We start from the raw sequence: 13,128 nt of genomic DNA, 5'->3' as shown, positions 1-13,128 counted from the left end.
ATTGGATATCGCCATACTGATGCAGACCGTGCCGTAATTAATCTACTAATAAGAGAATAATTGACTGATCACTAGTACTCATTGAAAGTTAAGTTCATGTTCGACATTGTTCTTTCTTATCTTAATGAAATATGTTCTTCAAAGAATTGACTTATGTTGGGTTGCTTTTGTTAATTGGTGTTGATATTTATGAATATGAAAGGGAATATGGTGGTTTGGGATAGGTTTTTATTTGCTGGTTAATTGTCATAGGCAATAAAGCAAAAATGACAAAAAGGGGAGATAAAAGGTTGTCAACAATTTCCTTCCAAAAGAATTTATCACGGTTATTTTTGATATTATCTCCGGTTTCAATAAAAACATCTTAGTTTTCTTCTATTAATTGGTTTCAATCAACAATTCATCTGGTTTTATTCATATAATATCAATTTCATTTAGAAAATGAGATAATATATTTAGATAAGATGTCGGACTTCTAAGATAATTTAGTAGTTTATTATCTCGGTTTTATAGAACTCTATTATCTTAGTAGATTTTACCGTTGTTTTTTTTTTCCTAGAAAACCCAGGTAGAAACTCTAACATCTCACCTTTAACGGAGCTTATAAACCCTTTTTTAGTAGTCGATGGCCTTTAACTTTCGTTGACGTGTGAGAAAGCTTTCAAATGGACTCTTGAAGCTAATTGCGAGATTTGGCGATTAAGAAGAAGATGACTTCTGCTCCTATTTTAGTTTTGCGATTTCACTCAACTCTTTGAGGTAACATGTGATGCTTGTAAGTACGATTATTGGTGCTGCTTTTGAGCCAAAATGGCAAGCGGCGGTTGCTTTCTATAGTGAGAAACTTAATCGGTGCTAAATTGAATTATTCTACATATGACTTGGAGTACTATCACGGTTGTCCAAGTTATGCGACATCGCATCATTATCTTATTCATCGAATTCCTCATAAAGTCTAACCATGAAGTTGTTCGTTATCTTAATGCTGTAGAAGGATGTCGAAGACTTTCGACATATCAAGTGGAACTCTTCTTTGCAAAATATACTTTCCCTTACAGGTTCAGTTTGCCGAAAGGATAATCGAAAGTTGCCGATGCTTTGAGTCATCGCCGTCCTCTTGGTTACTCTCCACCTCTTTGTTTGGTTTTGATGAGTTATTAACTTATATGCTGGGGATGCCTATTTTAGTCCTATTCATGCCGATTGTTTAGTACACTGCGGTGTATCTGCTAATTTTTTCTCCATGATGGTTTCATATTTCGGAGTTCACAACTTTGTATTCTCGTTTCTTCCGCGGATCGCATTATGATTGAAATGCATACCGGGTGGGTTGAGTGGTCACTTTGGGATCATAAAGACCATTGCCTCTATCGAGGGGAGAAGTACTTTTGGCATGCTATGTAGAGATATTAGTTTATTTATTGATGCGATGTTATGTGTGCCGCACAAAGGTAAAGGTAAGCACACTTTGCCGGGTTTGTATACTCCACTTCCTATTCTCGACAAACCTCGGGTTGATGTCTCCATGGATTTTGTGTTGGGTTTACTAACGTTCTACGCACGGAAAGGATTCTATTTTGTAGTTGTGGATCGTTTCTCCAAGATGGCTCATTTCATTTCACTCGCATCACTTACACAAAGCGTTTGGTGACTTCGAGGTTGGTGATTTGGTGATGGTTTATTTGAAAAGAACATTGGCCTTCATCTCCCAAGTTAATGATGCGACGATTTGGCCCATTTCCCATTGTTATGCAATCATGGAGAAAATGCTTATGAATTGGACCTCCCTCGAGAGATCGTATATCTCGTGACTCATAATGTAGTTGATCTCACTCCTTTTTATTGGCGATAGTATTCCACCTATTACCTACCAGATCATAGTGTTGTTTCCATCGCTACGATCGGATTAAACTGCCATTGATATTTCTACTACGACTGCCGTGGTACTTATGATCGTTATTTGGTGAAGTGGTGTGACAATCCATTCTCGAAAATTCATGGATTTACGATCTTTGCATTTCAACTCATGGATCCTACTTTCACCGTAGTTACAAGGACTTAATCTCGAGGGACGAAGCTTTCTCAAAAATTTGGGGATTGATCACGAGGATGGAATAGATTATCATGTGCACAACACATGCATAATGCTACTGACTAGAGTTTATCTTTTTTTATTCTATTTCTATGAGATTCTTTTTGGGTGTTTTGTGTCGGGAGAAGCTTTACTTAAGAAATGTTCTTTCATGGTTGACTCTGTGGTATTTTTGGGTTTCGTGGTTTCTGTCTATGGTATTCGTGTTGATGATTCCAAAGTCCAGCTATTATTGAGTGGCATGTTCCTTCTACAGTGACTAAGGTTCGTAGTTTTCATGGTTTAGCTTCTTTCTATAGAAGGTTCATTCATAATTTCAACAGTATTAACTACTAAAAAAATGGTTTTTATTTCGGTTCTAAAATTAGTCTTATCTCGGTTCTGCTGAGAAGAGAGATAATATGTCCCATAACTTAGGTACTACTAAGTATAAATATGTTATCTCGCCTCTTACTTAACCGAGATAAAATATATGGATTTTACAACTCGTGGCATGGAACTGATATAATATGAAATTTCATTTATCTCACCATTGTGGAACTGATATAATAGGAAATTTCATTTATCTAACCATCGTGGAACTGATATAATAGGAAATTTAATTTATCTCACATTGAACTGATATAATTGATATTAAACCAAATATCTCGGCACTCAAATGATATAATTGCTATTATACCAAATATCTCCGAATAAATTTGGCAAATAAAACAGAAATCCCAAAAAAAAATAGAAGTTCCGAAAAAAATAGAAGTCCCGCTCTACCACTCTCTTGTGACTAGCAACTCACAATGGCAACTGCCGTTCTAATCCCAACTATCTCGCGATCCACAACTGCCGTTCTAATCTCAACTATGTCACCTCTCCACTATTTCTTCATCTATATTGCCCTCTCCTCACCTCACACAAACTCAGAAACGATTTCCACTACCCATTTCAGCTCCATAGCAGTTCAACAACTCTTATGGGGTTTCAGGTACTAAAATGATCTTAGATTAAGCTAGGAGATTATATAGTGTTCAAAACTAATCAGATTTTTGAAAAATGATTAATCAATGCAAACTTAGAATAAACCCTTTTTTAGTAGCAGAACCTTTAGTGAATCTTGTTGGAGGAGAACTTATTGAAACAGTAGTTGCTCATGATGTGATTAGACGATTGATGATACAGTGTGCTCTCCAACCTGGTCTGGCACAAGTTAGTTTAAAACTAGATGTAGTAGAAACTAGTATAGAATGTGGTTAACAGACTACACTCCCCCTTAATGGGGTCGCAGGTCACATCCATATGACAACAATGCTGACTAGCTGGCTGTTACCTTTTCAACTTTAGATACTGATTCATTGCTCATGTTTTCACAAGTATTTTCCTTGTACAGTTGAATGCTTGAATGGGCTTGATCTATTCAGACCACTAAAAAAATTGTAGTGTAGCGTCTACCCTGTGATTGTACTATGTTGTTATGTGTTAATTTCTAAATGCAATCTAAACAAGTAGTGTCGATCCCTTTTTTTCCTTTTTCTTTGTGTGCAGTTATGGGAGGACATATTAGGGTTTGAAAACGCAGAGTTTTATATTAAAAGATGGCCTCAACTAGATGGACGACGCTTTGAAGATGTGCTGATTTCATTCCCTGATGCGATTCCTTGTGGAATCAAAATTGCTGCTTATGGTGGAAAGATCACCCTAAATCCACGTGTTGATTATGTTCTAAAGAAGGCAATGAAGTCCTTGTTATAGCTGAGGATGATAATACTTACACTCCAGGCCGTTTACCTGAGGTCATATTCTGCTTTTTGTCTGATAAAAACAAATGGATTTACTTAATAATAATATATTAGTTTGAGGAAATTTCTATCAATTGAATTGGACTTGATCCGAATCTTATGAGTACTTCAAATTTATGGTGTATGCATCTGTATTGCTGATGCCTTGACCTACAGCGTTCCTGATATTTTTCAAGGCATACCCCTCCACTCCTTTCAATTTCTGAAAAAGTGGAAAAACATTTGGCTAACTATTTAAGACCATTCTTCATCTTTATCTTGGAATTCTCTTAAAACTTATTAAAGTTCCATGCTACAGTTGCGCGGGGGATATTTTCCTACTCAGTTTACCCCTAAAAAATATCCAGAGAGAATACTTTTTGTTGGTTGGCGCCGTGACATTGATGATATGATCATGGTAATTTGATCGTATGTATTTTCAGATCTTTCAGTACTACATACATATATTTTCTACTCTAGACTCTAGTGACACTGTAGAAAGAAATCTAACTCTATACCATTAGTAACTTTTGCTTAAATAATTTAATGCAATTTAGGTACTAGAGGCATTATTGGCTCCTGGTTCAGAATTGTGGATGTTTAATGATGTTCTAGAAAAAGAAAGAGAGAAGAAGTTAACTGATGGTGGACTTGAAATTTTGGGATTAGCGAACATAAAGCTTGTACATAGAGAAGGAAATGCTGTCATTCGGCGGCACTTGGAGAGTCTGCCATTGGAGACATTTGATTCTGTGAGTGTAATATTTCCTCTTGAAGATAACGAAGTTGGTGTGGTTTTCTGCATATATTTATTGCACTTTGTAATTGCTTGTCATAGCTTCCTTATAGATGGTTCTGCCATTAGTTAATTCTTCATTTGAATTGTTTCTTAAGCTTTTACATTTTGAAATTCTCGTCTTGATTGACATCTTGTGCTTTGAAGTCCATATAATTGCAAGGAATTTTGATGGTTTCTTCTAATGCGATGAAGTGCCTCTTTGGGATCCTGATATTTTGCATGTTAGCCTTGAGTTGGATCCTTCTTTGTTTAGTTTTCCCTAATAATGAAGTTTTTAAAATTTTAATCAGTAAATAGTACAGGTTTTGGTTTCAACCTTTCCATGAATCCTGTACCACATACCATATAATTGCAATTAAAGATGAGAACTGTTGCTTTGCTTTTATTTATTTATTTATTATGACATTCGTATTTTTTGTTTTTGTGAAGGTTTGATAAATGATGTGATTGTCACATGTTCAATAGTTGCGTACCATACTAAGATCATGATCATCTTAAGATTGTTAAAGAAATCATGACTAGGAAGTAGGACTACTATCTCTAATTTCTTAGGTTCGACAGGGACGACTAGTATGTTATTATGTATGTTAGGCTTGAAACCTGTCGGTGTAGACTCTTTGTGTTCTTCATTTTAATGATCTAACTCTTAGGGAGGCTTATAAGGTTTAACCTTTTGCAATAATAACAGGTGGGGTCTGCCTTAACCCCAGTTTAATCTTAAAAAAAAAAAAAAAAAATAGTTGCGTACTAACTCTTAGAAAACAGATTTTAATTCTTGCAGATGAGTCTGCGGAGGACTCAATTGTGCATTCTGACTCACGTTCTCTTGCAACCCTTCTTCTCATCTGGGATATCCAGGTATAGTTTTGGTATGTATGTTTCTACACACAAGGCCAATTTGTAGAGAACTTATCATCCTTTTATCCTTAACATTCACGTTTGACATTATCATCAAAATAATCTCGTTCAACAAGAAAATTTGAGATAATCAGGACATCATACACGTGGACACTTTGGCAATGTGAGATATAGGGAATCACATGATCAGAGTAACACCTATCAATGAAAAGCCAGAAGGGCAATCGTTGTACCCATACATGGTACTTTTTAATTTTAAAACCCTAAACTTAACCCCCATGCCACCCGTTTTCCTTTCTGTGGTGAAGTTGGGAATTGATCCCAACACCTTGGGGGAACAACCCCCCGAGACTTGACCAGTCAACTAAGCCATTGCATTTTATTCGTTGAACTGTAGGTAGTTGAAAGAGTTTGAAGGCTCAGCTCTCCCCATATCCATTACATGTAGTAATGTTGTACGTTGTTGTTCTATAAGCAGTATTTTAGTGTCAATTAAGTTTCATGCTTCAGGTGCATCTTTTATGTGTTTGCTTTGAGTTTTGGTGACAACTAATCTTTCTGAAATTTGTGTCAACTACAGTCCAAGTGTCTGCCATCTAAAGAGACCAGTAATCCTATGCGTCATGCTGTGTTCTCTCACAGTTCTTGGATCCGCGAAATGCAACTGGCTTCTGACAAATCCATAATGATTAGTGAGATATTGGATTCTCGGAATAGGAATATGGTATTTGTATCCAGAATCAGTGATTATGTGCTATCAAATGAGCTCGTGAGTATGGCATTAGCAATGGTGGCTGAAGACAAGCAAATCAATCGGGTTTTTGAGGAACTTTTTGCCGAAGAGGTATGTCGTATGCTCTTTTCTGAAGGTCTATACGACTGAAGAGTTCATTCAAGTAGACAAACACGTCTTGTCCTTGTGGCCATTTTTGAATGAATCTAAGCATTGTTAATTTCTTTTACAAGGGTACGAGATGTGTATTAGACCACCAGAGTTCTATTTATATGATCAAGAAAAGTTGTGCTTTTCACGAGATCATGATCGAGGTCGACAGAGACGGGGAGATTGTGATTGGATATCGCCATATCGATGCGAGACCGTGCGTGAATTAATCTACTAATAAGAGAATAATTGACTGATCACTAGTACTCATTGAAAGTTAAGTTCATGTTCGACATTGTTCTTTCTTATCTTAATGAAATATGTTCTTCAAAGAATTGACTTATGTTGGGTTGCTTTTGTTAATTGGTGTTGATATTTATGAATATGAAAGGGAATATGGTGGTTTGGGATAGGTTTTTATTTGCTGGTTAATTGTCATGAGCAATACCAGCAAAAAATGACAAAAGGGGGAGATAAAAGGTTGTCCAACAATTTCCCTTTCCAAAAGAATTTATCACGGTTATTTTTTGATATTATCTCGGTTTCAATAAAAAAAACATCTTAGTTTTCTTCTATACTAATTGGTTTCAATCAACAATTCATCTCGGTTTTATTCTATATAATATCAATTTCATTTAGAAAAATGAGATAATATATTTAGATAAGATGTCAGACTTCTAAGATAATTTAGTAGTTTATTATCTCGGTTTTATAGAACTCTATTATCTTAGTAGATTTTACCGCGGTTGTTTTTTCCTAGAAAACCGAGGTAGAAACTCTAACATCTCACCTTTTAACTGAGCTTATAAACCCTTTTTTTAGTAGTCGATCGCGCCTTTAACTGCGTTGACGTGTGAGAAAGCTTTCAAATGGACTCTTGAAGCTAATGCAGGATTTGGCTTGATTAAGAAGAAGATGACTTCTGCTCCTATTTTAGTTTTGCCAGATTTCACTCAACTCTTTGAGGTAACATGTGATGCTTGTAAGTACGACATTGGTGCTGTTTTGAGCCAAAATGGCAAGCCGGTTGCTTTCTATAGTGAGAAACTTACTGGTGCTAAATTGAATTATTCTACATATGACTTGGAGTACTATGCAGTTGTCCAAGTTGTACGACACTGGCATCATTATCTTATTCATCGTGAATTCCTCATAAAGTCTAACCATGAAGTTGTTCGTTATCTTAATACTTAGAAGGATGTCAGTACTCGACATATCAAGTGGAACTCTTTCTTGCAAAAATATACTTTCCACTTACAGTTTCAGGCTGGAAAGGATAATCGAGTTGCTGATGCTTTGAGTCATCGTTCGCATCTCTTGGTTACTCTCCGTACCTCTTTGTTTGGTTTTGATGAGTTACGCGACTTATATGCTCAGGATGCCTATTTTAGTCCTATTCATGCCGACTGTTTAGTACATCATGGTGTATCTGGTGAATTTTTTCTCCATGATGGTTTCATATTTCGGAGTTCACAACTTTGTATTCTCGTTTCTTCCCTCCGTGATCAGATTATGATTGAAATGCATACTGGGTGGGTTGAGTGGTCACTTTGGGATCATAAAGACCATTGCCTCTATCAGGGAGAAGTACTTTTGGCATGCTATGCGTAGAGATATTAACCGGTTTATTGAGCGATGTTATGTGCGCGATGTAAAGGTAAAGCACACTAATCTTTGGTTTGTATACTCCACTTCCTATTCTCGACAAACCTTGGGTTGATGTCTCCATGGATTTTGTGTTGGGTTTACCACGTTCTACACACGGAAAGGATTCTATTTTTGTAGTTGTGGATCGTTTCTCCAAGATGGCTCATTTCATTCCCTGCACTCGTACTACACAAGCGTTTGGTGACTTTCGAGGTTGGTGATTTGGTGATGGTTTATTTGAGAAAAGAACATTGGCCTTCATCTCACAAGTTAATGATGCGACGATTTGGCCCATTTCCCATTGTTGTCTGTCATGGAGAAAATGCTTATGAATTGGACCTCCCTCCCGAGATGCGTATATCTCGCACTCATAATGTAGCAGATCTCACTCCTTTTATTGGCGATAGTATTCCACCTATTACCCTACCTGTAGATCATAGTGTTGTTGTTTCCGCATCGCTACTGGTCGGATTGAAACTGTCATTGATATTTCTACTACTACGATTTCGCCAGAGGTACTTATGATCGTTATTTGGTGAAGTGGTGTGACTGGTCCATTTCTCGAAAATTCATGGATTTCGATCTTTGCATTTCAACTCATGGATCCTACTTTCTACCGAAGTACAAGGACTTAATCTCGAGGACGAGCTTTTCTCAAGCTGGGGGGATTGATGCGAGGACGGAATAGATTATCATGTGCACAACACATGCATAATGCTACAGCTAGAGTTTATCTTTTATTCTATTTCTATTTTAAATCCTTAGTTAATTAGAATTAGACTAGCTTCTATTTTAGTTTCCCAAATTCTATTATGATTAGGATTTGTTAATTAGTTATCTATATAAGCAGATATAAACCTTAAGATTTTCAGACTTGATTATTATTATTGAATTAAGAGAATTCGTTTTTATTTATTAAACCCTAGTTTTTGGTATTTTTATACATTGTGTATCTATTGTTCTTGCTTCCGCGACAAAGATACATCACAACAGGTTCTTGGTTTCTTTTACAACAGGTAAATTGGAACCAAAGATTAGTAGATCATCAACATATAAGCATATAATAACACTTATCCCATTAGAGTACTTATAATAAATGCACTTGTTACTTTCATTTATCTTGAACCCACTGGTAATTATAAAGTTATCAAACTTCTCATGCCACTGTTTAGGTGCCTGTTTCAACCCATAAAGTGACTTAAGTAATTTGCATACCTTTTTACCATTACTTGGTTCCACGTAACCTATTGGTTGATCCATGTAAATCTCCTCTTATAAATCCCCGTTTAGAAAGGCTGTCTTAACATCCATCTGATGAATAACAAGATTATGAACATCAGCAACAGAAAGTAATACTCTAATGGATGTTACTCGTGTAACAGGTGAATATGTGTCAAAAAAATCAAAGTTCTCTCTATCGAAAACCTTTGATAATCAACCTTGCTTTAAACTTGTCCACTGAACCATCGGTTTTAAACTTCCTTCTTAAAACCCATTTGATTCATATAGTTTTACAACCAATAGGCAAATCAACAAGTTTCCAAGTTTTGTTTTCCATGAGAGAATCAATCTCTCTTACATGACTTCTCTCCAAAACTCGAAATCAAAAGATGTGAGAGCTTCTTCAATGGAGGAGGGATCTCCTTCCAAAGTATAGTGACAAAGTCGGGTCCTAAAACCTTAGTGACCCTAAGCTCTTTTATATCTTCTAGGTTCATATTCTGTGTCCATGATCCTATCATACAATCTAGATATGTCAGTGTCATAAACATCATTATTAGGGGCCTTGGAGGATATTACCCCCACTAGCACCCCCACTATTTCTAAATAAATATGGAAATCTATCTTCAAAAAACTTAATATAAGATGATCAACAAAAACATTACTCTTCATATCTAGAAAAACATAGACATTGCTCTCCATAGCATTGCCTAAAACAACACACTCATAAGCTTTGCTCTCAAGCTTTAAGATCTTGGGATCATGCTTCCTTACAAAAGCCAAACAACCCCATATTTTGAAATAACTCAAATTAGGCTTCATGTTCTTCAATAGCTCATAAAGTGTAACATTTGTATTAGAATTAGCAATTCTATCCAACACATATATAGTTAATAATCAAAACAGCTTCCTCCACAAATTTGAGGGTGCTCCAGAACTAAGCAACATAGCAATAATTAATCCCTTTAAGTGTTCTGTTATTATGTTCATATACTCCATTCATTTTAGGTGAATAAGGAGCTATCATCTCATGAATAATACCATGTGATTGTAAGAAAAAAATTAAAATCGACATAACCATATCCAGTACCTCAATCACTTTGAATTAATTTAATGTTCCTATCATTCTGATTTTGAACCTCAAGTACATAAGCTTTAAAAGCATAAAAAATACTACTTTTTATCTTCAACAATTAAACATATGTAAATTTCGAGCAACCATTAATGAACGTAATAAAATATCTTTTACCACCTCTAGTCAGAACACCTTCAAGCTCACAAATATTAGTGTATACCAAGTCTAGCAAATTTGTATTTCTTTCAACTGATTTGTGACGCTTCTTTGTGATTTTGGCCTTAGTGCAAGATTCACCGCGTACAAAATCATCATCATTCAAATAAGGAATTAAATCAAGTATGCTCATGTTCTTAACATATTTCCTATTAATATGACATAATCTACAATGCCAACATTAACAAAACAAGAAATCGTGTAAGTAGATGTATAAGATTATTAAGATCAATAACATCCAATTCGGTCCGTACACCTAACAATCTCCACCTTGGATCGAAATTGGTCTAACCGAACCATCGGCTTTGTCTCACCAGTCAGGCATGACCAGGGCCAAGCCTAGGGACCACCCATGGTACCCTCACAGATGTCTCACCCAAGATTGATATTGTCCCCAACCTTAGCCTCACTTGGCCCAAACCTCAGTTAGACCTCATCTAAGGTGTGGGGTTCTATATTAACTGGAGTGTAGCTCTATTACTACTAGATGTGGGATCAACAAACTTCAATATCTCCTTACATGCATATCCCTTACCAGCAAAGACACCAACCTTGGTGATAATATATGTACAAATGAGAAATTAATCTCAAACAATTATATCTAGTCAATGAAAAAACTTTCAATGCCAACACCCAGTGCGACAACATATTGACTAGATAAATAACTAGAACATATAGACTTAGGTTTTAAATTTCCTTAAATTAAAAACCCTAGTATGTAATTTTATGTTGTAATTCATCTCACAATATAAAACAAAGAATTGCATAGATTTGGTAAAGAATACGATACCTATCCGATTGAAAAATCGGATTACCACGATTTTCGCTATTCGACGAAAATTAGCCCATAAAGATCTATAAACCTGAATCAGCTATGGACGAATTAGACTTCAAGCCATACACCGTTAGAAACATCTCTGAATTAGCATTCTAACGCAAAAAGCGGTTCGCAATTCTGACATTTGAGCAGAAAGTTATGGCGGTTTTCGTTGAGAGTGTCATAGTAGTCCGAATTTCGAAGTCGGAAAGAACAAAGTGGTTTGTCTCCCAAGCAGTCCCGGCCCTTCAGCTCTGGCAACTCAATAAGACAGGCGCACTCAACCACCACCACTCCAACTCGTTCAAGTAGCTTGATTGCGGCACACAAGATACCCCCAGTCGCAATGAGATCATCATTAAAAAGAGCACGTTCTCCTGGCTCCACAGCTCTTACATGCATCTCCATTATGTCTGTTCCATACTCGAGAGAATATTCTTTCAAGATAACTTCCCTTTCGAAGTCGGACTCATGAATTACAAAAGGAGAGATCCATTAGAGTAATCATTCAACAGAACATATATTGACCATATGATTTTAAGCTAATAACACGTTCAGTCCATATATAATATCACATAAACATCAGCACCTTGTTTACTTTCATTGAATCCTTCTTTGTTAATAAGAAAGAACCTACATGATTTTTTTCTTTGCTAATAAGAAAGAACCTACACGTTTAAAAATCATGTAGTTGTAGCAACTTTACACACAAAAATAAGCAAATTATTATGGTGTTCACAAGGTGGTCAGGAAGCATCTCAGCATGTGCATCGAAACTTTTTCGCTAACGAACAAAGATCATCACCAAATAAAGACATCTATAGTTTATAAACTTCGATCAAAATACTTATCACCGTCCGCAACAATTAGTAATAAAAGGATATTAAAGGATAACATATAGTATGCATGTAGTATGCTCAATAATCCCGTAATCATAACGAAATCTCATACCTCGTAATCGCTTACCCCATAAACGAAAACCGATAAACAAACCTTAACCTTTCTTCGTATTCATCGTCAAACAACCTTAAAATTGTTGGTAACAATTGCTGCAACAAGAACAAAACTGTGAATAAGAAGGTCGGCCGAGGCACGGATCAAACTTTTCTTTAAGGTTGTTTTGGCGTGTCGTTTCCTCTTTACGCAGACAAAGCGCGTTAACCTCCAGGATACAATAGCCAGATAGACTCTCCTTTGTTTACTGCAGATAAACCAAAGAAGAAAAGAATGACCACGATACTGAGCTTATGATAGCCCTCAACTTAGTATAGAAAATAGTTTTTCACATGTCATATTAGCTACTGCTCTAGGAGTATTTATAGAGGAAAAACATGGAACACTTAGTAGATCCGGATTGTAGGGAACTGCTTCAGTTTCCCGCTAAGGATTAGATTCTACAAGTCTATCACGCTTCTGTTTCCCAATCCATATCCAATTATGTTTCCAAACTTATCCGGAAACAGTTTAAAAAAAATGGTTTACCAAAAAGAAGATAAGGGATCAAAGAGAGCCCAAGCCCAAGCCCAAGTTCACCTTTTGTTTTATTCAAAATAACACAACAAATAGCATCTCCATACAAAACTTATATAGCATGGGCTTATCTAACCTTTGCTGAGCAGCCCCTCATAGATCTTTTGTATTCAAGTTGTTTCAATGAACGAAGTTTGCAATGATTCACACTATACAACTTCGTTCAAATTTCATATGCATGTGTTTACTTTCGGTGCACATAATATCTCAAATACACACAAAAA

General features: G+C 36.1%; 1 protein-coding gene across 1 annotated transcript; it reads left to right on the top strand.

The window, feature by feature from the left end:
• Positions 1–3,640: 3,640 nt before the first annotated feature.
• Positions 3,641–8,009, top strand: LOC147505956 (putative ion channel POLLUX). The gene is made up of 7 exons (XM_086605655.1): positions 3,641–4,276; positions 4,416–4,610; positions 5,423–5,515; positions 6,096–6,359; positions 6,482–6,583; positions 7,224–7,571; positions 7,659–8,009. The coding sequence occupies exons 1-7, from the start codon at positions 4,169–4,171 to the stop codon at positions 8,007–8,009; spliced, it is 1,461 nt and encodes a 486-aa protein (XP_086461781.1). The 5' UTR covers positions 3,641–4,168.
• The last annotated feature ends 5,119 nt before the right edge of the window (positions 8,010–13,128 follow it).

Source organism: Coptis chinensis, chromosome 4, assembly GCF_015680905.1.
Source record: "Coptis chinensis isolate HL-2020 chromosome 4, ASM1568090v1, whole genome shotgun sequence".
NCBI classification, from domain to species: domain Eukaryota; kingdom Viridiplantae; phylum Streptophyta; class Magnoliopsida; order Ranunculales; family Ranunculaceae; genus Coptis; species Coptis chinensis.
The sequence above is the reverse complement of the archived record's forward strand: the minus strand, read 5'-3'. Positions and strand labels throughout refer to the sequence as shown.